The sequence below is a fragment of the Artibeus jamaicensis genome, unplaced genomic scaffold (genome assembly GCF_021234435.1).
Source record: "Artibeus jamaicensis isolate MK-2021 breed Jamaican fruit bat unplaced genomic scaffold, CSHL_Jam_final contig_851, whole genome shotgun sequence".
In the NCBI taxonomy this organism is placed as follows: domain Eukaryota; kingdom Metazoa; phylum Chordata; class Mammalia; order Chiroptera; family Phyllostomidae; genus Artibeus; species Artibeus jamaicensis.
Genome location: NW_026521986.1, coordinates 13140139 through 13165215, shown reverse-complemented (window position 1 = coordinate 13165215; position 25077 = coordinate 13140139). Strand labels below are relative to the sequence as shown.

At 43.6% G+C, this 25077-nt stretch overlaps 1 protein-coding gene across 8 annotated transcripts in view; it reads left to right on the top strand.

Annotated features, from left to right (window-relative positions):
- Positions 1-24965, top strand: part of ENTPD5 (ectonucleoside triphosphate diphosphohydrolase 5 (inactive)) — a 40409-nt gene extending 15444 nt beyond the window's left edge. For all 8 annotated transcript variants that reach the window (XM_037127964.2, XM_037127994.2, XM_037127970.2 and 5 more), the window contains 13 exons: positions 7445-7730; positions 8389-8468; positions 9900-10043; positions 12557-12632; positions 12915-12950; positions 13269-13357; positions 13663-13742; positions 14553-14614; positions 15561-15662; positions 16393-16533; positions 17597-17653; positions 18354-18469; positions 21591-24965. In XM_037127964.2, the coding sequence (XP_036983859.1) occupies positions 7445-7730; positions 8389-8468; positions 9900-10043; positions 12557-12632; positions 12915-12950; positions 13269-13357; positions 13663-13742; positions 14553-14614; positions 15561-15662; positions 16393-16533; positions 17597-17653; positions 18354-18469; positions 21591-21677 (1356 nt within the window). In that variant the 3' untranslated portion in view covers positions 21678-24965. The remainder of the gene's footprint in view (positions 1-7444; positions 7731-8388; positions 8469-9899; positions 10044-12556; positions 12633-12914; positions 12951-13268; positions 13358-13662; positions 13743-14552; positions 14615-15560; positions 15663-16392; positions 16534-17596; positions 17654-18353; positions 18470-21590) is intronic.
- Positions 24966-25077: the final 112 nt, after the last annotated feature.

Here is a 25077-nt window from a genome sequence, read left to right as displayed (position 1 = left end):
TTGCACAAGGTGAAATCCAGAGATGAAAGCGGTATCAGAAGACCCCAAAAAACTGTTTTGGCACATCAAAATTACAACTAAACTACAGAATGGCCATCATTTAGCACCTGAAATCTAACTGGATGGAAGTCCTACAACTAGGAATTTAAAGAAGAAGCTATATTGAGACTGGTAGGAGGGGTGAGATGCAAGATGCACTGGTTCCTCGCCCACATGTGATGGGTTAAAATAGGGAGGGATATCTCAGCTGCAGAGGATGACTTCCCAGCCCCACACCAGGCCCTCCAGCCCAGAATTCCAGTGCTGGGAAGGGAAGTTCCTATAACTTCTGTCTATAAAAACCAGTGGGGATTGTGGCTGAGTGAGATGGAGGACTTTGGAGTCCCAGGCAGTTCTTAAAGGGGCCATGCTCGGACTTATAACCTTGTGAGCTTCAGAACTGGGCAGCGGCTTGAAAAGAACCAGGGACATATGGGAAGGAACTGAATTGTCTGGATCATGGAGAGACCTAGAGGGATAGCTTTCTGGCAGACGAAAGTGCTGGCAGAGGCCATTATTCCTTTAATGAGACATCCCTTCCCCCAAAGAGCTGGCAGCTGCATACCAGATCTGACCTTCAGATCTTTCAACCTGGCTCACACTGTTTACACCACACTGACAGTTCCCTGAGACCACGCCCCACCCAACTTGTGGGTGCACCCAAGTTGTTTCCATGCAAATGGCCTGTCTTGGCTCAGGCTTCATATTTTCCTAAAGTCTCAAATAAGCAGCATCTGGCCTTAGTGTGCCCCATGCCTCTCACTAGAGGCCCCAAGCCTGGCACTAAGCTGGTTCTCAGCTTAGTCTCACTGGGGACATATCCAAGCTCAGCACAAGCAGCAGCCATCTGCACGTTGCTTTGCAGCTCATGTTGGGTGGCAACACAGGCAGTGGCTGACCTTGACCTGTACCTCCTGGGGGGACTCAGAGCCGGCACACCCAGTGGACAACTTCATACCACCCAACTACCTCCACAAGCAATACACTCCCAGGGTGGACTCAGCAGACACCACAGCCCTGCCAAAGTCAATCTTGCTCTGTGGGATGGATCCCTGGACAGCTGATCCTCCATGGTTGGTGGTCACAGCCAGTCCTTGTAGCTGATCAGCCTGGGGGTGTAAATCCTTCCCATTGACATGCCAACAGCAGTCAAGGCTCAACTACAACAGGAGGGTGTACATTGTCTATACATGGAGAATGGGGAGGCTGTGCCACTAGACCCTACGGAACACCTACTACAGAAGGCTACTCTAACAAGCCCAGGTGATGTAGCAACTCTACATAATACGTAGAAACAAACACAGGGAGGCAGCCAAAATGAGGAGACAAAGAAACGTGTCCCAAAGGAAAGAAAAGAACTAAACTTGACTTCTAGTCAAGGTGGCAGCTTAGGTAAACACGGCTCACTGCCTCACACAATCACATCAGAATTACATCTAAAATATAGTGCAACCATCACTCAGAACTCCCATAAATCAAGTCAAAGTCTGACAGCTATGGAATTAAAGGACTCACATTTATCCAGACTAGTAGATGGGCCTGGTCCTATATCCACATGTGGTGGGTAAAAATTTGGGAGGGATATCTTGGGAGCAAGGAGTCCTAGCCCCATAACAGGCCCCCAAACCCAGGGTTCCAGTGCCAGGAGGATAAGTCCCCAAAACTTCTGGCTACAAAACCCAGCAAAGATTAAGTCTGTGGTAGAAACTTCTGGAGTCCCAAGCAGTTCCCATTAAGGAACCCACACACAGACTTACTCAACTCACTCCTCTGAGCATCAGCACTGGGGTAGCAGCTTTAAAGGCACCAGTGGCATATAAGGAAGAACTGAAGTGTCTGGCATCAAAATGGAAGCTCAGGGACAGGTTTCTCCCAGACAGAAAGGCAGGCAGAGGCCATCCTCTCTTTTCTGTGCCCTTGCATGACAGAGCCACAGAGCTAGCAGGCAAGGGTCCATATCTGAGATTCCATCAACATGGCTAACTGTGTGCTGCACCTGGAAGATCCCCTGAGACTTCATCCCACCCAACTTATGGGCCCAATCCCAGCAGTTAACCTTGACTTTTCTAAATGAATGGCTGGTCTTGGCTTGTGCCCTACAACTTCCTAAATCCTATCAAACAAGAAACAGCTGGCCTCAGTGAGCACCTGGCCTCTGTACTTCTTCCTAAGTGGGCCCCAAGCCCAGCACTAGCAGCAGCCAGACTAGATTCATAGCTTGGCTTCTGGGAATCCCAATCCCAGCACAAGTAGCCATCTCAGATTGCTTTATAGCTCAGGTAGGGTGGCCCTGGGCAAAACACAGGTGAGGACTGACCTTGGCCTGTACCACCTGGGAAACCCCAAAACCTGTATACCCAGTGGACAGCTACAGACTACGTCAGAGCACCACCACTTTGCCCCTGCTCAGCTGATCTTCCACAGAGGGTGGAGGTTGGTCAGTGGTCACAGCCAGTCCTTGCAGCTGACGGGCCTGGGTAAATGCCTCCCATTGACCTGCCAACAGCATTCAAGACCCAACTGAAAGAGGAGGGGGTACTCAGCCTGCACAAAAGGTGCACCTTGAGTACCCAGCTTGGGTGACATGGGAGACTGTGCCACTGGACCCTACAGGACACCTACTACAATAAGCCACACACTACCAAGACAGGGAGTCATAGCAGCTCTGTCTAAAACTTAAAAACAAACACAAGGAGGCTGCCAGAATGAGAAGACAAAGCAACATGGCCCAAATGAAAGAGCAGATCACAACTCCAGAAAAAGAGCTAAACAAAATGGAAATAAGCAATCTATCAGATGCAGAATTCAAAACACTGGTTATAAGGAACTTAGAACCTCAACAGCATAAAAAGATCTACTCAGAAATGAAGGATACACTAAAATTAAAAAAACAGTTTACAGGGAACAATAGTAGAATTGATGACGCTGAAATCAAATCAACTGGTTTGAAATATAGGAAGCAAAAAACAACCAATCAGAACACCAAGAAGAAAAAACAAAAAATGAGGATAGTGTAAGCATCCTCTGGGATAACTTCAAGCATTCCAACATTCACCTCATAGGGGTGCCAGAAGGAGAAGAGAAAGAGCAAGAAATTGGAAATCTATATGAAAAAAATAAAGAAACCTTCCCTAATTTGGTGAAGAAATAGACATGAAAGTCCAGGGAACACAGAGAGCCCCAAACAAGATGGATAGAAAGAGGACCACTCCAAGACACATCATCAGTAAAATGCCACAGGTGAAAGATAAAGAGAGAATCTTAAACACAACAAGAGAAAAGCATTTGTTTACCAACAGGGGAGTTCCCATAAGACTGTCAGCTGATTTCTGAAAAGAAACTTTGCAGGCAGAAGGGACTGGCAAGAAATACTCAAAATCATGAAAAGCAGGTACCTACAGACTAGGTTGCTCTACTCAGCATTTGGATTTGAAGGGCAGATAAAGAGCTTCCCAGACAAGAAAAAAACAAAAGGAGTTCATCATCACCAAACTGTTATTATATGAAATGTTAAAGGGACTTATTTAAGAAAAAGAAGATGGCCCTGGCTGGTGTAGCTCAGTGGATTGAGCGTGGGCTGTGAACCAAAGGGTTCCCAGTTTGATTCCCAGTGGGGGGGCCACATGAGAGGCAGCCACACATTGATGTTTCTCTTTCTCTCTTTCTCCCTCCCTTCCCCTCTCTCTAAAAATAAATCAATAAAATCTTTAAAAAATGATTGAAACTATGAACAATACATATTTATCAATAGTTGAGTCTAAAAAACCAACTAAGCAAATAAGAAGAACAGAGACAGAATTGTGGATATGGACATTTTGATGGTTGCCAGATGGGAGGGGTCGTGGGGGGTTGGTGAAGAGGTGAATGGATTAAGTACAGATAGGTAATTACAGAGTAGCCATGGGGATGTAAAGTACAGTACAGGAAATGGAGTAACCAAAGAACTCACACACATGACCCTTGGAGGTGAACAATGGTGCAAGGATTGCCTGAGGGAGTGGGAGGTGCTGGGTGGAAGGAGGCAAAGGGGGAAAAATTGGGACAACTTTAATAGCATGATCAATAAAATATAATTTTTTTAAAAAGAGCCAAACAAATGGAGACAAGCAATCTACTAGATGCAGAGTTCAAAACATTAGTTATGGGTATGCTCAGTGACTTAGAACTTCAACAAAGATGTAGGAAACATAAAAATGGATATAGAAAACACAAAAAAGAACCAGTCATAAATGAAGAATACCTTAAGTGAAAGATACAAAGAATAAACAATGGAGTAAGTGAACCAGAGGGTCAAATCAGAGATTTGGAATATAAGGAAGCAAAAAACACCCAATTAGAAAAGAAAAAAGAATCCAATCCCCCAAAAATGATAATGTAAGGAGCATCCAGGACCACTTCAAGTAATCAACTTCATAATCATGGGGGTGCCGGAAGGAGAACACACAGAGCAAGAAATTGAAAACCTATTTGAAAAAACAATGACAGAAAGCTTTTTTTTAACCTGGTGAGGGAAATAGACATGCAGGTTCAGGAACCACAGTCTCAAGAGAAACCCAAGAAGGCCCACACCAAGACACGTGAGAATTAAAATGCAAAAGGTCAAAGACAAAAAGAATCTTAAAAGCATCAAGAGAAAAGCAATCATTGTATGTTTTCAGACCATCTAGGTTTTAGAGGAGGAAAATAGGGAAAAAAATTTTGAAGCAAAAAATGTGGTAAAATATTTAATAACATAAATAACATAATATTTCACCAATGTAAATATAAACAGAACTCAACAGCAGCATTAACAACCATTATTCCTCCCAAATTGGGGGAGGGGGGTGCGTCTTATAGTTGAAAAAATATGGTAGTTACCTACAAGGGGATTCCCAAAGACTCTCAGCTGATTTCTCAACAGAAACTTTGCAGAGCAGAAGGGATTGACAAGAAATACCCAAAGTGATGAAAAGAAAGGACCTACAACCAAGATTACCCAGGAAAGCTATCATTTAGAATTGAAGGACAGATACAGAGCTTCCCAGACAAGAAAAAGCTAAAGGAGTTCATCAACACCATACCAGCATTACATGAAATGTTAAAGAGTCTTTTTAAGAAGACAAGAAGAGATAAAAATACAAACGATAAAATAGTGAAAATACATATTCGTCAACAATTGAGTCAAAAAACAAAGGAAAAAGCAAAACAGAAACGGACTCATAGATGCAGAGAACATTTTGACAGTTGCCAAATGGGAGTTGGGTTGGGGAGATGGGTGTGAAGGGTGAAGGGATTAAGAAGTATAACTTGGCCATGGCTGGTGTAGCTCAGTGGATTGAGTGCAGGCCTGTGAGCCAGAGGGTTCCTGGTTCGATTCCGAGTCAAAGGCACATGCCTGGGTTGCGGGCTAAGTACCCAGCTAGGGGCGTGGGAGGAGCAACCACACATTGATATTTCTCTTCTCTCTCTCCCTCCCTTCCCCTCTCTAAAAATAAATAAATAAAATCTTTAAAAAAACAAGTATAAATTGGTTGTTACGTCATGGGTATGTAAAGTGCAACATAGGGAATATAGTTAATACTATTCTAATTATGTATCATCTCACATAGATACAAGATTTCTAGGTAACATAAGGTCTAATCAGTGGGGTGTACACCTGAAACTAGTATTGTATGTCAATTGTAATTGAAAAACTAAAAATGATTTTAGTAACTGTTTTGAGCAATGTACATAAGGGGAATTAAGGAAGCCTTAAGTGTTGTAGAGGGTAGGTACCGCATTCTTCATTCATTCCAGGTACAGCCTATCCAGGAGACATTTTCCCATGTCACCTTACTCTAGGTTTTCATCAGCATTTGTATCCAACCTACCAAAATACACAAATTCAAAACAAATAATGCTGAACACTAGTGCTAAGTTTTATGCCTTTGATAAGGACACATAAAGAAATAGAGTCTGTATGTAGCCCTGGCCAGTGTAGCCCAGTTGGTTGGAGCATTATCCTGTAAACAGAAGGTCACAGGGTTTGATTCCTGGCCAGGGCACATACCTAGATTGCAGGTTCGATCCCTGGTCAGTGCATACAATAGGCAGTCAATCAGTGTTTCTCTCACATGGACGTTTCTCTCCCTCTCTCTCTCTCCCCCTCCCTTCCCCTCTCTAATCATGTCCTTGGCTGAGGATTAAATAAGGAAATAGATAAATAAAATAATGATTGGATGTTGACTTAAAATAAAAAAAAGGAAATACAGGCAGTAGCTTGCCACAAGGGAGGCAGTTCTGAATCGGAGACTGTTTTCTGATCAGCATCTCACCGCTGACCTGCTTCATGACCTTGAGCTAGTCATTGAACCTCTCTCGTAATTTGCCCATCTGCCCAAAGTTCTTATGGTGATACATGGCTTGAAACCTGTGAAGGATGTTTAAAAACCACAGTGGCCTCTTTAAGTGTTTTTAAATTAAGTTGATTATTTCCTTAAAATGTGGTATGTCCAAACCATTGGCAGCGTTGTTGGTCACGGGGCAGTTCCGTGACCTGATTTTTGAAGGCCGTAAACAACTCTAACTCAGAAATTGAAGCTCCTTATTGTATCAAAAAGAAGAAACGGAGATGGGTAAGAGGGGTTCGATACGATCTAAAGACAAAATTGTCAAAATGGAAAGAAGAAAATTAGACACAGTCTTGGCTGGTGTGGCTCAATGGATTGAGCTCCGGCCTGCAAACCAAAGGGTCATTGGTTCAATTCCCAGCCAGGGCTCATGCCTGCCTGGGTTGCAGGCCAGGCCCCCAGTAGGGGGTGTGCAAGAGGAAGCCACACATTGATGTTTCTCTTCCTCTCTCCCTTTCTGTCTAAATAAATAAATAAAATCTTTTTAAAAAGAAAAGAAAATTAGATTCAATAATAGGAACAGGGTGGCAAAAGAGAGCCTTTGAATATGTGAGATCCACCCTACAATCAAAAACACAGCATGATCCCTGACTAGTGTGGCTCAGTGGGTTGAGTGTTGTCCCCAAAACTGAAAAGTGGCCAGTTCGATTCCTGCTTAGAGCACATGCCTGGATTGGGCACAGGCCAGGCTCCCCAGTTCAGGGTGTGGGAGAGGAACCAATCAATATTTCTCTCAGACCTGGATGTTTCTCTCCCTGTTTTTCTCCCTCCCTTCCCCCTCTCTAAAAATAAATAAGTAAATAAATAAATAAAATCTTGTTTTAAAAACAGAGTATGGAAAAATATTTTTTAAATCCCATTTTCCTTTTGCAACCAGATAGCATTCAGAAAAGGTGCTAAGAGCCCTGGTCTGGCTTGTTGTGCTGGTTATTAGAGAAGAAGGAGCACCTTAGAGAAAGGGGTGGGGTTTCTACAGTGTTTACAAGTGTAAGCAGAAAGGCAAGTGGATCTGACCTTGTGTGTCTTTGTCCTATAAGCCACTGCAGGTGTTTGAGCAGCTCTGCTTCTGCAACAAAAGCCTAGACTCACCACATCTTGGGACGAGAATGGCCACTTCCCGGGGGGCAGCCTTTTTCATGCTGGTGGCATCCTGTGTGTGCAGCACCGTCTTCCACGGAGGCCAGCCGACTTGGTTTGAAGGTGTCTTCCTGTCTTCCATGTGCCCCCTCAATGTCAGTGCCAGCACCTTTTATGGGATTATGTTTGATGCAGGCAGCACTGGAACACGAATTCATGTTTACACCTTTGTGCAGAAAATACCAGGTAAGTAAAACTGGTACCCTCATCAGAGGAGATAAGTCCATATTCTTGCATCTCCTCCCAGAAACAAATATGCTGAGGGTGTGTGATGTGAATTACAGAGTCTTATAGCTACTGAATGTCTTTCTTAAGAGGACATTTTGGAATGTAACTGAGTACATATGGTTCAATTCAGTGTGGAATTAGGAAATCTGGGCTGCCTGTGGTTTGAAACCCACATGTCCAAGAAGCATAGCTGTAATTTGTCTTTCCTTTTCTCTAAAGGTGGTTGTACTTCAGGGTGCAGAATATTGAGGGTATTGGGAGTAGCCTTGATGAGAAGGATCACTACCATCCTTGGAGAAGGGGAGGGAGGGACCTTGAAGATTAATTTTTTTTAATGTCCTGTGTTCTCTCTTCAAGTTATATAGAGAGCCTAGGGGAAGGAGTAGGAAGTAGGCGTCCACCAGAGAAATGAGAGGGGACGCTCGAGGGTTGTCTGTCACCCTCTGTCCTCTTGCTCAATACTCCCACAGGCCATTCCTCAGAGGCAGGAGCACCTGGAATAGCTCGGGGAATAGCAGGTCAGTCCTAGTAGGTCAAACGACAGAGCCTGGTATCAGAAGCAGCCTAACTTGGTAATCAGCCATCTCTCTTCTGTTTTAATCTATGGACAAAATAGGACAACTTCCAGTTCTGGAAGGAGAAATTTTTGATTCTGTGAAGCCAGGCCTTTCTGCTTTTGTAGATCAACCTAAACAGGTAAGTGTTTACAGTTACAGTTGGATGTTCATGTTCTCAGTGCCTTGATAACTTCACCACACCACTGTTGTTAAATATCTCATGCTGTTCACTACTGATACTGAGGTTAGGTGTGAGATCGGTTTTCTCCCCTTTGCTCATCTGGACGACAGTACCCACGTGCCCTGCTCTCAGTAGGGCATTGGTGGAAGGAGGCTAGAATAGATGGTGGCCATGCAGGGGTGACACCATCTCTTGAGATTGCTCTCTTCGCATTTACTGTTCCAAGATTTTGAGCTGAAGCCTTCAGCTGCATTGATTAATGCAGGTGCAGGAGATGGTCACAAAGTTCTCCAGGGTGTGAGGTGTAAACCATTGAGGGAATGTTGACCCAGTGAACTCCATTTCAAGGTGCCTTGCTGTAGGACAGAACCATTCCTGTACTCAAGAAATTGGGCAAGAACACATGAGGGGGAAATTTTTGGCAATAGAGGATGGAGAGTTCACCTTGACTGCGTTTCACACTGGAGCACCCACAGCATACAATGCTCAAGTGTCAGAGACCACATTAAAATAGAATACAGCAGAATGTTGATCTTTGGTAGCAGGTGTAAGGTACTGTTCATTAACCAAAGGAAAACCCGATGTTAAAAATGGGTTGAACTTGAAGAACTGAGAGGATGTTTATTTTCTCTGCTCACTGTTTTAAAATGGCAAATGTGCTAGAAAACTAGCAGCAAGCAACTGCATTATCGGGAACTGATTTGCCATTTAGAGGAGAAGATTGTCTTATGGTTGCTGTTATTAATTATAATGATCAAGAGACAGCATGTTGTCAGAATAAGTGTTTACTCAGGGAAACTGGATTTAAAATAATGGTTTTGAATTAATTGTAAATTGAACATTTACTGTGTACCATTCGTGTAGGTGCTGGTGATGCAAAAATGAAACTCATATTCTGTCCTTATGGAAATCATAAAAAATGTGGCATAATAACAACTACAGCTGGCATTTGTGTGGAAACTGCACACAGTCCGCCTCATCTAATGCACACTGCAGTTTGTGGTGGTACAGGGCCTATCTCCCATCTCACAGCTGAGGGAGCCCAGCCTCAGGAAGCCCCTGTGCTGGGCCACAGAGTTAGCAAGCAAGTCTGCTAACTCCTAATCCTGCCTTTCCTTCACTATACTCAACTTTCTGGCCTGATGCTAATTTATATGAAACACAAAATAACAATCAATTAAAGTGACCACACTGTAAAAGAATCATTTGTATTATTAACCAAAGTGAAATGGATTCTCCTTCAAAGAAGCCCCCTTCTCTAGGTCTCTGCAGAGCAGAGAGGTAGCCCTCTGCCCCCTCACTCCTGTTCCTCCCCCAGAGTGCGATGAGGGCGTGCACAGTGCCCCCTATGGCCCGTTCACTGGATGAGTGGCTCGTCTCTTTTTGAAGGGTGCTGCGACTGTTCAAGAACTCTTAGAGGTGGCCAAAGACTCAGTCCCCCGAAGTCACTGGAAAAGGACCCCAGTGGTCTTGAAGGCAACAGCGGGACTGCGCTTACTGCCAGAAGAGAAAGCCCAGGCTCTGCTCTTTGAGGTAATTTTTGAAATCTTCATCTTAAATAATTCTTTTCCCCTATACAGATATATTTTTTTGTAGATTTAAAGCCCTCTGGAGTCTTACGTGACCAGTACTATTCCGCCATGGCTGAAGCATTATGGTGACCCTGGGCTCTTGTGTAGAGAATGTCTTGCATACAATTGAATGTATCCATTTTAAGCGCACAGTTAAATGAGTGTTGACAAATACAGACATTCCCTTGTGCCCCTTTGTAGTCGGTTTCTTCTCCCATAGAACCAGGCAACCAGCGATCTGCTTTATGTCATTGTGGATTGGTTTTGCTGATTGGTACATTTCATACAAGTGGAATAATATGGTTTATATTCTCTTTTTTGTGTGTCTGACTTTTTTTCTCAGTATAAAGGATTGAGAAGAATCATGGAATTGTGAAGTATGAATGATTTTTTAAAGATAATCTATCTCTCAGGTCAAAACTAAGTACAAAATAACTTCAGATTTTAAAAATTCAATATTTTTAACATTGTGCTTTTTATTATGCAAAAATATGTAAATTAATACAGTTAGTAAGATTTAATATTGTGAAGAATATGTGTGGAATCCCATTATCACAGTAAAAGGTTTTTTATTACAGGTGTGTTAAATCTTGTAACTCCATTCTTCTTTGACTGACAGCACAGAGGGCTGAAGTCCAAGGGCAAACTGCCCAGAATCTCTTCATGAGATTCTGAATCTCAATTCCTCATTCATTCATTTATTCACACGTTTATTCATTATACGAGTGCTTCACTGTGTACTGGGCACTGGTGAAGTTCCTGGGAACATAGATCAGGGAATGAAAATGATACCTCATGGAACTAACATTCTGGATGCCAAGACAAGCAACAGTCCATACAAAGTATGTCAGGTTCTTTAGAAAAATAAAAGCAGAGTGAGGCAGATAGGGAATGCTGGTGGGAGAGTGGGGGAAGTGCTGTTTTAAATAGAGTGGTCAGGGAAGACCTCATTGATGAGATGCCTTTGGTCAGAGATCTGAAGGGAATGCAGAAACAAGCCATGTAAAACGTTTGTGGGTAGAATATTCCAGGCTAAAGAAACAGGTGCAAAGGCCTAAAGCAGGAGTGTCCTTGGTGTGTTCGAGGAACAGCACCCAGGTTAATGTGGCAGGAGGAGAGTGAATTTATGGGAGGGAGGAAGTAAGAGATGAGGTCAGAGAGGTGGGAAGGGTTTATCATGTAGGATGTCAAAGGCCAGCGTAAGAACTTTGGCTTTTTCTCTAAGAAGCCGCTTGAGGGTGTTGAGCTATGGAGAGACATGATCCGATATCTGTTTTTAAAGCATCCCTCTGGCTGCTGTATTGAGAATAAGCTGTGGCAAAGGCATGGAGTGGAGAGGGCAAGAGCAGAAACTCTATGTTTATTCCTGTTTGCTTACTTATTGTTTTAAATGTTTGTTTATGGATCACTTAACTGACTGTTCCTGTTTAAAACAGGAATCCAAGAGGGTCCAGAGGTCACGGCATGAAGTGTTTTGTCCTATCAGAATTGAAAACAGCCAGCAGACTAGAATTTTTCTTATTCCTGTTTGGAAATGGCCCTGCCCCACAAGATAATCATATAAAAATGAGACATAACGCCCATACCATTGACCTGTATTTACGGAGAGCCAAGAGCATTTGTGTAGGATCTTCATTTTCATGTTCTAAAATAGGGTAAATAAATCTAAATCTGGGGTCTGTCTAAACTCTTTTGAGGCCCCAGCTGTGTGCCAGGATTTGACAGGGGCTGACCGCAGAGGACTGAAGCCTGGGGACCTGAGATCCTTTACTAGGAAGGAAAAAAGCTGTAGAATTTGGCAGGAGAGCAGAAACTTCTCTGTAGCCTCAAGACCCACCCAGGCCGAACTCTTCTCTACTCTCCTATTTTATCAGCTCATCGGAGAAATGCAATGAGAAGGGGTCCTCCTAGAATTATCCAGGTAGAATTAATCGGGTGTTTTTAAAAATTGCAGGATCCTGATCGAGCTGGCAGGGTCGAATGTATGCCCTTTCCTAGGTCCAGTTCACCTGTAAATGTAGGTGGTTTGGTCGTGATTTATTTAAAGTCAAGGGAATCCCTGTATTTTGTTTTTACAAGAAACCAGCAATTGCCCTGGCTGGTGTAGCTCAGTGGATTGAGCGCGGGCCTGTGAACCACATGATCGTGGTTTGATTCCCAGTCAGGGCGCATATCTGGGTTGCAGGCCAGTTCCCAGTAGGGGACTCCTGAAAGGCAACCATACATTGATATTTCTCTCCTTCTCTCCTCCCCTTCCCCTCTAAAAATAAAAATATAAAATCTTAAAAAAAAAGAAACCAACAATAACTTGCATAGTTCCTTCTCTAGTTTCTTCAGGGAAAAGGAATGAGTTCTGCTAAGATTTTATTTAGGGAAAATAAAGAGAGTATTTTCTAAGCCTTTTAGGATACAGCTAAAATATGGAAATCTATTTAACTGCCTTGGGGAATTCATATTTTTTCTCTTTTTCTCTAGGTAAAAGAGATCTTCAAGAAGTCTCCTTTCCTGGTACCAGATGACAGTGTTAGCATCATGGACGGATCCTATGAAGGTGGAGAGGTGTTGATATATGCTCTAGGGGGAGAAGGCCAGGGTTCATAAAAGGTCTGACTGCAGGAACTGGGACCGAGGGTGGGGGTGCTGAAGAAAGAGGAGCTGCGGAGGAGCGAGTAAGCAAGCAAGCGCAGAGGACTGAAGCAGCAGGAAGTGGAAGGAGGGAGAGAAGGGATGTGTGTGCTTTATGCATGAAATTTAGAGAGAAAAAGAACAAAGATGGGGCCGGGAAGAGGCGGGAGATGCTCTGGGATGTAATCCTTGTTTCTCTCTTTTTTAGGCATCTTAGCTTGGATCACTGTGAATTTTCTAACAGGTAATAATACATTCTCAAGTTTTTCGTAAGCTCTTGACTAGGTTATACACATGGTCAGAGAGCAAAATTATCTTTCTTTTTTCCTGTATTGTTCTTTTCTTCTGTGAAAAGTGGAGAGACAGGAAGTTAGTGTTTGTGACCTGCCTTTAAGGCCTCAGCTGCAGCAAGAGCCCTTCCAGGTTAGCGCCCCCTGCAGTCCGGGGGTGGAGAGCAGGGCAGTGTTCATGGAGCTCCTCCAGAGCAGGAGGGACGCTGTGGGCAGAGGCGCGTTGAGCTGTGCAGGAAGCAGAAGATGTTCAAACTGGCTTTCCTTCACAGGTCAGCTGCATGGTCACAGCCAGGACACTGTCGGGACCCTGGACCTGGGGGGGGCCTCCACTCAAATCACGTTCCTACCCCAGTTTCAGGTGAGTCATTAAAGCAGGAAGATTTTGTTAGCAACTCACTTGGCAGGCCTGGTGCTAAGAAAATGGTGCTCTATTTTTAAACAACAGCTACACCACAGATAGGCTGAGTAGAGTCAGTTAATAACAGTGTGAACTCTTCTTTGCCATGGTTCAGAGTCCCTTTGGTTCCCCAGGCCATACGAGGTTAGCAGTTTAATCTGTGTCCTTCATCTCTGGTGTTTGGGAGGAGGGGCACGGATGACGGTGGTGACATCCTTAGATGATCACAGATCCTAAATAGCCTTTTTGCTTTTTCTGATTTGCAGAAAACCCTGGAACAAACTCCTAGGGGCTATCTCACTTCCTTTGAGATGTTTAACAGAACTTATAAGCTCTACACACATAGGTGAGAAGAGGGGCAGGGAGGAATAATATTTTGTGTAATGTGAGTCTCCTAACTGTTCAAAGCATTTTTATGTCTGTTACTGCACCTGACAAGCCTTGCATCGTCTGCCAGTCCCCGAAAGCCTATTGTCTGAAACCCAGACCACTCACTCAGTGTCAAGGGACTCAAGGATTTCTCCATTCCTGGCCTCCAAATATACGACTTAAAGAGTAAAAAATTTTCTCTATAAAGAGGTTACTCAGAAAGTTTCAGCCGAACTCTGTGCCAACTCCATTGAGCTTGCCTTCAGATGTTCAAAATCCAGCCTAGCATTTGATCGCAGTGAGGCTGGGAGGTGAGATAATGAGAGCTTTTCTGAGGACCCTTCACTCTCTCTGGTTTTTATTTATTTATTTTTAGAGAGCAAGGAAGGGAGAGAAACATCACTGTGTGAGAGAAACATCTATCGGTTGCCTCTCTCATGTACCCTAACCAGGGACCTGGCCAACAGCCCAGGCCTGTGCCCTGACCAGGAATCTAAACCATGACCTTTTGGTCTGCGGTGCTGTGCCCAGCGCACTGAGCCATCACCAGTCAGGGCTATCTCTGCTGGCCTTTAGTCATAGCTGTGAAGAGTTCTTACTGCATGGCCTTGATCTAAACCGTGCAGAAATTACCACTTACTGTCCCTACTAGGTGAGGATGTCACAGAGAACAAAGTTTTCCTCCCTCTAGAAGGAAACAGAGAAACCATGTTATTTTTGAAAGAGGTGGCTGGAGGCTGGAGAATTTTAGGACCAGCATAGAATTAGTCAATCCTGTATTTTACAGTTACCTGGGATTTGGATTGAAAGCTGCGAGACTAGCAACTCTGGGAGCCCTGGAGACGGAAGGTTCGTCTGGGTACCTGTGTGGTTGGGGTGTGGTGAGAGTGGAACCAGCACTCAGCCGGCCTTTTCCCTCCCTTGGCAGTGCTGCTCGGGAGGAAAGAGTTACACGAACTAGGAAGCACATGTTGTGCAATTGGTGTAAAAACAGCAAATTCCTTTCCTCCTTTATAAGTTCAGATGTTTTGGTGTACATGATTAGCCATTTCTAGAGAGGTTTATTTGCATGGGGGAACAGTCTGTGGCCAGGAGGCTAAAGAACCTGCAGAAATTCAAGGCTCAAAGAGTGAATTTGGCAGACTTTGCTCAATGTCTTGGCAAGATGCAGCAAAGTCCTCTTGCAAGTGGAATAGCTGAGCAACTCCATTCATCTCTTCACAGATGGTAGAAGGATTAGGAGTTCAGCTTCTGAGGTCAGGCAGAACTGGGTTCAGTTTCAGTTTTGTGATTTGGGGCAAGTGAGCTATACCCCTTTCCTCACCTTTAGGATTTTTTGCATTTGAGGCACTTAATATGGCACCTGGCTCACAGTAAACTGTTATTGTGATGATGATTGTATAGCATTTCTGAGTTTATAAAACATCTTCAAGTGTGTTTCATTTAAGCCTCACAACAACCATGAGAAAAGTAGAACAGTAGTTTTCCCCTTTCTTTAGAAAGGAGGGGACTTATCCACGGTTTGGATTTCTTTAGGATATGACGAAAGCCACGGACCCCTCCACCAAATGCACATGTGCACAAAAATTTGCTCACAATTTCAGGGCTTCGCCAGCCCCACAAAGTCCCTGTATGAACCTCATTAAGAATTCTCATCATAGAATAGTCATGGAAACTAATTTCATGTGATTTTTAAGGCCCAGTCACCTTGGGGATTCTTTGTAGCTTTACTGGCTTCTTACTTGCCTCTGTCTCACACTCTTGCCTCTTGTTTTGTGGTCTGTTTATTTTTCAGAGACTGAGGGACACACTTTCCGAAGTGCCTGTCTACCAAGATGGTTAGAAGCAGACTGGATTTTTGGGGGCGTGAAATACCAGTATGGTGGCAACCAAGAAGGCAAGTAACATTTTTTTCACTGATTGAGATTATTTTTACAGTTGGAAGTCTGCAAAAGTTCCCCGGGAAACTTTTTCCAGAGCTCGAGAGAAACTTTCATATTGCAGGGACTCATTACAAATAGATCTTGGTATGCCTCCAAGAAATAACACGAAGTGACAGAGAACCAGGTGGCCGTCAGTCTGTGTCCCGTTCTTTCCCTGGTCCGGTGGCAGCAGACCCATTCTTACCCTGGGTCTAATGCATTCAACCTGCATCCTCAGCAGGGTGAACCTTTCAGGTTCAGTTACCGGTAAATGTTTAGCTGTTTAAATTATAGTAAAACCTAAATTTGAGATGATAGAAAGAATAATTCGCTTCAGTATTATAAAAGTCACAGACCTTAAAATCAAGGAAACTTGATTCTTCCAGTAAAGGAAGCAGGCAAACCTTCTAGCTACTTCTCATAAGTACCATGAAACAGAATGTGAGGCAGCAACTTGAGGTCTGACTGTGGCCATTCTTGGTGGACACAGATTAGGGAGGGAGCTGCCATAGAGAAGCAGGTCCTCTCCTCCAGGACGGTGAGGCCGTGGGAGCCTGCTCAGCTGTGTAAGCCCTTTGTCCCGAGTCTCGGCCTCAGCTCTCCTTGATCTCCTGCACCTTCCTCATTGGCTCCAGGAGCTTGCCTCAGAGAGGGGTCGCTTCCCCTTATTTTTCTCACTGTCCCTGTGCACCTTTGCCCTGGCAGGGGAGGTGGGCTTTGAGCCCTGCTACTCAGAAGTGCTGAGGGTGGTCCGAGGAAAACTTCACCAGCCAGATGAGATCCAGAGAAGCGCCTTCTATGCCTTCTCTTACTATTATGATCGAGCTGTTGACACACACTTGATTGGTAAGTTCATTCCAGGTGTCAGTTCAGGGAGGGCACTGGGCAAGGCTGTGTTGGGAAGGGGAGAGGGAGTATCTGAAATGCTTCTTAGAGGTGACCCCCTTTCCGTCCTGGGTGTTGAGTGAATGGAAGGGCACATATGATTGGGGACCTTTCAGAGCTAGAAAATGGCCAAAAAGTTGACGTATCTTTTTTTCCCCTTACTTTTTTTTTATTGAGGTATAATTTTGCATAAAATAAAATGCACATACTTTTTTTTATTAAAGTATAGTTGGCATGCAATATTATGTTAGTCTCAGGTGTACAGAATAGTAATTCAATGTTCGTATACCTTACAAAGTGATCACAGTGAGTCTAGGACCCATGTCACCGTACAAAGTTCTCACAGTGTCGTTGACTCTGTTCCCGTGCTGCACACTCCACCCTACGCCCATTCGTTCCATAACCGGGCGTTTGTGCCTCCGTCCCCTTCACCTTCACCGCCCATCCTTCCACCTCCCTCTCTCTCGTAACCGTCAGTTTATGTCTTATATCTGTGAGTCTTTCTGTTTTGTTTTTTAGATTCCACATACAAGTGAATTCATGTAGTATTTGTCCTCTGACTTATTTCATTTAGCATAAAAATGTACATATTTAAAGTGGACAGTTTGCTAAGTTTTGACATAAGTATACACCCATGGAATCATTACCAAATTCTATATTTAAAACCATATGTATCACCCCAAAGTTTCCTCCTCCTCCTTTATAACTTTTTTTTGCAATAGTAATGTTTTTGTTGAGCTGTAAAAATGTATGTCAGTGATCTGACATGGCCTGAGATATGAACTTATTTTCTATTTTCTAATGTATTTTTTAATGGGTCAAATTATTTACTGTGGTTAAATAAATAAAATAGAATGCAAATAAATAGACTGCATAGATTATATGAATATCATATTTGTTTATCCCATTCTTTAAGGCTGGTCATTTATTTCCTGTTTCTCTTTACTACAAATATCACTACGATTAATTGCCTCAGGTTTCTTTAACGTGTTTTGACATCAGCTGCTCTTTTGTTTTGTTGCAGACTATGAAAAGGGGGGTGTTTTAAAAGTTGAAGATTTTAGAAGAAAAGCACAGGAAGGTAAGTGTCAGTGGCAGGCCTTGAAGGAGAGTCTGCAAGGCTGTGCCTGCCAAGTCCAGTGACCGTAATGTGACCTCACACACCTCAGCCAGTAGAAGGCCTCCCAGGAGGCTGGTTCCTGTCTTTGCCAGGAGCTGAAAGCGTTAAGTGGCATAGAGAAATAGAAGAGAAGAGGTGTTAGGAAAATGGTGAAAACCCATGTGTTCTACATTTCTCTTTTGTTTTTGTTTTTTTAATTGAAATAGTGTTATCAATGTTAATGAAATACCAAGCACCAAAATACATGGGAAATAGCTAGAGAGGCTTCCTGGAGAGAGTTCATTGAAAATATAAATGAATGATCTTATCCAGTGATTCCAGAGTAATGCTAACTGGTATTTCCCTGTCCCCTGGGCCTCAGCATTAATAATATACAAGGGACATGGTTGAATTATGCCTGAAAAATAGGTCATAGAAATTTAATACATAAACTAGGGCCCATGTAAATTTGAGTCGATAAGATATAATATCAGAAATGTGCAAGTTCTTAAGAAGCTGTGGTCTTGTAGAGGCCATCAGTGCACAGTTCTAGCCTCCAAGACTCCCAGGCATCAAACAAATGGAGCATTCTGCTTTGCTTATTCCAAGTCTGTGTTTAGAGAAAATTATACACCTCTCAGTTGGCTGCAAACTTGAATTCACTCTTCACTCTCCCCTTCAGTGTGCGACAACTTAGAAAACTTCACCTCAGGCAGTCCTTTCCTGTGCATGGATCTCAGTTACATCACAGCCTTGCTGAAGGATGGCTTCGGCTTTGCAGACAGCACCGTATTACAGGCAAGAGAGTACAGCGGAGTCTCGTAACTGACTTCTTATTTGGGAGTTGGGAAGGAAGAGTTAAGAACTTGCTGGGTAATCTGAGTGGCTTTGGTGGAATTATGAGTATTTTTATTTGGGCTGCGGACAAGCACTATGCAAGGCGCTATGAACGCAGGGAATTACCTTGACGCACTGGGAGCTTCCGAGTATACTACCCGGCATGCCGTCCCAGAGGTCATAGAGCAGAAGGCTTGCAGCCCCAATTAAGATGCCCAGGTCCCATGGATTATTAACTCAATTTCAAAACTCATGGCAAGAAGCCATGAGGAAGCAATGGAATAGGTGAACAGAATGTCCTGCCTCCCTCTGCTGCTGCCAGCAGTGTGGTCTCAAGTCCTAGAACTAGAGTTTAATTAAGGGGCACAAGGGCAGGAGGAGCCTGCAGCCACCACACAAATTCCCCGTTTGGAGAGACACAGGGCCAGGTGTAATGTCTGGTAGTGTTCCCCCACTCAGCCCGCTAGCTGGTTTTACTTGGCAGAGGACACGAGGGACCAGACGATGTCACCAATGAGTGGCTTATGTAAGACCTCATGAATGTTGAGTGCCTTTTGTATATGTAGTGTCATATGTTTTTTATGTGCTTCACATACTGATTGTCTCTTGAATTTTGTCTTTCTCTGTCCATCTGTTCTAGAACATGAAGGCTCAACCTTATCTGTAGTAACTTATTTTTCTATTCTAACATCTATTTCATCCATCTAACTTATCTTGTCTTCAGTGCCATAATCGAATAATCGTATATTATGGTCATCAATGAAAGAATGTCTAGCATTAGAAAAAGTCTTACAAGAGTTTATTTGAGCCAAACTGACAATTACCGGGAAGCAAAATCTCAACAGACTGAGAAGATGCTCTGGAGGGTGGAAGTTTGCAGCTTATTTTATTCATTAGAATCAAAGGAGACGTGAAAGTTACATGAGAGCCATTGGTGGGAGATTAGGGAGGCAGGAGAAAGCAAAGTGGCGGGCTCTCTGAGATTGGATAAAAGTAAGACAGACACATCTTTGCCAGCGGTGGGTACAGAACAGTGAACATCTACAGCACATCAAAATGGCACGCAGGCAACAAGACAGCTGTGCGGTCTGGTCTGCTGCCGGCGGTTGTCTCTTGGAGGGGTCTGGAAAAGAAAGTTACCCTGACATTTCAAAGATATGTTACCTTAGATGCACAAAGACAATTTCAAAAGTAAAGATTGACCTCTGACAAGGAAGCTGTAGGCCTAGGACATGACTACCCACCATGACCCACTTTTAGTTAGGAATGTTTATGTTCAGACTTCCCTGTGGGGTTACTTTCCATCTCTGGGCCCATCATGCCATGCGGGCCTCCTCTGAGCTCATCGGGGTTTATGTGACCCTTTTTCACCCGCAGTCGCAGAGGTGAGTAAGATGTAATATTTGTCCTCAAACATCACGTAGTCTATTAGAAGGCAACGGCACGAGGCAGTGCTGACTTTGTGATCGAGTAAGTAGACTGGACTGGTTTTGAGCGCCTCCCCCACCTTTCTTGGTGCCACTTCCCCTTCCTGTTTCTTCAGTTCCGGATGAGCTCAAATTACCCAATTTCTTGTGTTCTACAGATTTCATAAACTCATTTGTATTTGGACTTAATGTGTCTTACCTGCCAAGAACACCAGCATTTACGGCTCAGAGAGTTAATGCCAGCACACTAGCACAGCAGTATTTAGAGCGTGGGCTTTGTTGCCCATTGGACCTGGGTTCAGGGTCTGATTCTGCAAGCTTACTGGCTCGGGGACCTTGGGTAGTTTACTGCCCCTCTCTAACTTTTAGGTCCCTCAGCCAAACACAGGTATTGCCATAATATCTATTTTACAGGGCTGTTATGAATTGAGGTAATCCCTGCAAAGCACAATACCTGGTAATAGTAAAAGTTCTTAACATTGGTATTGTTAGCAGTGTAGGCATACCTCCTGAATTGGGGATAGATTTGTGGATTAGAGAGGTTATCCTGAGTCTTCAGTACATAGTACTAAGTTAACAACATTCTCTGCTTAAGCATCAACCGTAACCAAGTCATTGAAGGACAGGTTTCTGGCATTTCCAGTGCCGGCATCCTATTATTCTTTGATTTCAGTGGCTGCAAAATTTAAATCTGGGGTGGGTACTGCCCTGTCCCTGAGATAGCTTCACAGTGATCTGCAGCCCTAGGCCGTCAGCCCAGCCTCGGAGAGCATTTGGTGGGGAGCACTCCCCGTCTGATGCAGGTGTCTCAGACAAACCTCAAGGTGCCATTCTCCCCAGGTTTTGGCACAGAGACTCTACTGGATTTCCTCAGGTCCACAAAGTATTGTGTTGTAAAAACTTGTTACTAGAAAGATGGAAACCAGTTCACTGGTTTCCAAGTGTGTGTGTGTGCGCGCGTGCGCGCATGTGTTAGTATCCTTACGCTGCAGAAGCTTGTGCAGAATGTCAGTGAAACTAATAGAAGCGGCACTGTCTGGTTGAAACATAGGTGGGGGCCTGGAATTCCTTCACCATTGGCACCCACTCTCTTTGAAGCACTTCCAAGGAACCCCCAGGATTCTGAAGAAAACAATTTGATAAATGCTAATCGAATTCCCTTCTTACGTAGTTTAGGAAATGGGATCTAAAATGGGTTACTGAACTGAGGCTCATCATGGCCTAGAATGCCTTAGGTACCTTGTTCGATTAATAATTCATACTTAAACAGAAAACTACTTGAACAACAATAAAAAAATTAGTGTTTAAGAAGATGCAGTTACTTACAGAGTATGTTCCTTTGTCCCCCTAAATCTGTTCCCAACTCCTGTTATATTTAGTTTCAAGATTAGGGAAAGAGTTCAGAAGGTCCTGTCTGGAAGGCCTGAGTGAGACCACTTGCCTGGGCCCTAAGATTCGGGGGTCAGCTTGGCAGTTATAGGGCAGCAGGAGGGAAACTGGCGGAGATGGGTGGTCGGGAAGCCAACATTGGCTGCGCCCAATGCTGCCTTGATTTGGCCATGTGGATGGTCTTTGCACAGTTCTCTGCCCGTGTTGTGCTTGCTAGAATTGAACTTGAATGAAAATGTGAAGACTTTTTTTTCTCTCCCTAACAGCTCACAAAGAAAGTGAATGACATAGAGACCGGCTGGGCCTTGGGTGCCACCTTTCACTTGCTGCAGTCTCTGGGTATTTCCCACTGAGGCCAAGCCTTTGCCAACCACCTCTTCAAAGGGAGAAGGAGAGAAGACTCCGTTGTGTTCCGAGGTAATCTGGAAACCACCTGGATTGAAACCCAGCAGCTGGCTACATCAGGAGGAGGGAGCTTTTATGGACAGGTCTCGAGATTTGAGCTTAATTAATTTTACACATCTACTATGAATTGTTATGTAACCATTCTGCTTGTACGGCTGGTACCAGAGTCTAAATCTTTGAGCATGCTTGTGCTTCCCAGAGAGCCAAAATGAGTAGCTTTGGAACTTAACCTTGGAGAAACCAGGGACTCACTTCAACCCTTTGAGTGCCTCATTTCTTTGAACATTTTCATTTTCCTCTTACATGCTGAACTCAGCTGACTGATTGCATTCCCATGGCCTATCAACACCAGTATTTTTTCCCTCCCTGCACATTGCCCTGTCCCACCCTTATCACACCCCCTTCCTACGAGAGGAGAAAAATCTGGCTTGGCTTTTCATGTTAATTCAAGGGGAAAGTAAGTTACCACCTCTGAGGTTGTGTGGTCCTGCTTTGTACTAGTTCCAATCAGCCAGCTGAGAGCCATCCTGACTCTTTGGAGGATGGAAAGCAACTTCTGCCTGCTTGGATTCCAGCCTTAAGAAAGGAGGCCACCCAGTCTCTGAGGACGGTTTCAGAGGGTGTGGCTGCCTGGCAGAGGCCACCTTCTTTTAATCGGTTTTTTATAAGTTAACTGTGGGATTAATGAACACACCCAGCCTTACAGGAGTATGTGTTCAGTGCCAGAGCCTCCTTCCAGGCTGTGTTTGTCATCCTAGACTTTTTTTTTTGTATTTCTAAGAAATACATCTATACCCTAGCTTTGGTCTGTGGTCAGAGGCCTCTGGCTGTGCCGTTCAGGGATCTGTATTTTGATTACAGCTCCTTTCAGTTTTTTTATTCTGCTTATAGCAGTATCTCCTCCTGCCTGGCCCTGGGTCGTTTTAGTTAACATCTAAATTATTTCTCTAGTTCCAGGGTTTCTGATACCCTTTCTCAGTGATAACCTAACATTTGGTTTGGTTGGCCATTTCAGTTTGAATGCTCTGAGCTCTTCATTTTGTGAATTATTTTCCACAAAATCCATTATCTTGTACTTCCCCACATGACCATCACCTGCTCGCCTACCCACCTGAGTGCTCTTGGGCTTTAAAGATCTTCCTGGGGACTGGCTCATTCATCGTGGCCCTTTACCCGCAGCCGCTTCCCGGCGGGCACTGGATCTCCCACACTTGGAGCCTCCGCAGCGCCCGTCCTCCCCTCTCACAGGATGCTCAGTACCTGGCCTTCACACGAGTTGCTGGGAACCTTATTTTTTAAGTTTTTCCACTGAGTCAACAAATATTTAACATCTGATGTGCAACTAACTAGGCAAATTTCTGTATCCTCCTCCCCCAAATTTTAGTTTTTAAAATTCAATGTGGAATTTCTTCACTTTTCACACTTTCATTATACCAAGGTCCCCTTTATACCTATTGTCTTCCTCAAAAAATGTTAATACATAATGAAATAGAATCTTTAGAGTTGGAAACAGCCTCAAGATACAATCCAGTATTCTAAGTATTGCAGAATTCCTGTAACATCTCTAGCTGGTTCAGCTTCTGGTTAGGTGTATTTTGGAGCAGCTCAGTCCATCTGGCACCACACTGGTGGTACAAAAACCCCCCTACACTGAGCTGGACTTGCCTTCTCAGTGGTCTTCTCGAATCCCTCCTTTCACAGCTGTTGAATCTTTTGAAGAAAATTTCTCCAAGTACTTTGTGGCCTCTTTGATTTAACACATGGCTCCTAGACCCCTTACCTTTTTTGTCACAAAGGCAGAGGGCTAGAACCAGTTACATGCTACATACTGTTCCCCATGAGTAGGGAGCGACCAGTTTCTCTAATGGAAACCGAGCTGTTTTCCCAAGAGGTCAGCTGTGTTCACCAAAAACACCTGCAGCTTGGTGAGTCCCTGGTCGTCGTCACATTTTTTTTCCTCTGAAGCTTGTCTCATCAACACAGGCTGCTTAGACTTCTTTGGTCATTCCAGGTACTTTCAGAATTCTTGGACAGATGCATTAACTTCAGAAATGTATCTACATATATTCTGAAGCCTTGAGTAGAGCACTTGGAGAATTAACCAGTTTATCCATTTTAGAACCAATTTAGAATAAGAATTTTTATTTCTTAAGAGAAAATGACTTCTCTATGTCCTTTCTGCCCCTTAATGTACCTTTTGGACCTCTTACTAAGTAATCCTGTCGTGTCCGATATTGCTGGTTAAGTTTTTCTGTGTGTTTATGTGTTTCGGGTCCTTAGGACGTGGCCTGGCACGTAGATGTGTTTTTCGTCGTCCTCATGTGAAGGGCATCCTGTGTAGGTTATGGAGGTCCTTGCAAGGTGTGCCTTACAGTTCTTCCTATCTTGCCTGATTTTATTAGCATACTTTTGGAGAGTTCATGTTCTCCTTACCTGGGTAACCTTTCAGTTTTTTTGGAAGATGGCCCTTTTTCCCCCTGTAGATGACCTGTCTAGACTCTACTAGTAGTCACGGGACTTTCACAGCAGTTGCCACCTTCGATTCTAGGAATATTTTTCCTGAGACTCCAGGAATGTTTGTGACATTGTCACTTTTTTACTCTAGTATCTTATAAATTTTCTACATTTGTCTGAAAAACTCCCCTGTAAACTGTTTCTTCTCATTTCATCATCAAAGCAGACTTTTGGGCAAAATGTTCTTTACTGTATAGGAAGCTAATGGATCTAAACATCTCTTCAAGAGGCCTCTCTGGTACTGTGAAGCAGGCCTTCTCAAATACCCTGGCGCCCCCAGCAGCCCCCAGTCTGAAAGCAAATGAACAAATTCTGCTGCTAAGTAGATTTTCCCTTTTGATGTGGTTCCTGACTCCAGTCTTCAAACTGTGCAGTGAAATTACTGTTTTATTACTTGACAGACGGAGTCCCAGAGAGGAACCACAAATAAAACAGATCTGGTGCCGGGATACGGAAGTAATAATGAGCATTAGTAAGATCTGGTTTTCTTTTCAGAAAGTCCAGTGCGCCTATAATAAAGGTTAAAGCAATTTGTTAATTTTAAAACAGCAATTCTCACAAACATGCATAAATTGAATATTTCTAACTCTTTATGAAAAGAATTGTATAAATTTGTGACCAGCATTTTCAAAAAAACTGTATAAATCTTTAGATTGTTAACAAATAAAAATGAATGATATAGCACCATAACAATTTGTTTTAGTAATAAAAAGCTCTTTTCAACAAAAATCATAATAGTTTTTCTTGGCTTGATTTTATATGCCCTCCTCACAGCAAACTACCACTCATTGCTGGGACTCCATGGGCCCGTGAAATAAGGGAGAAAAAGAGACT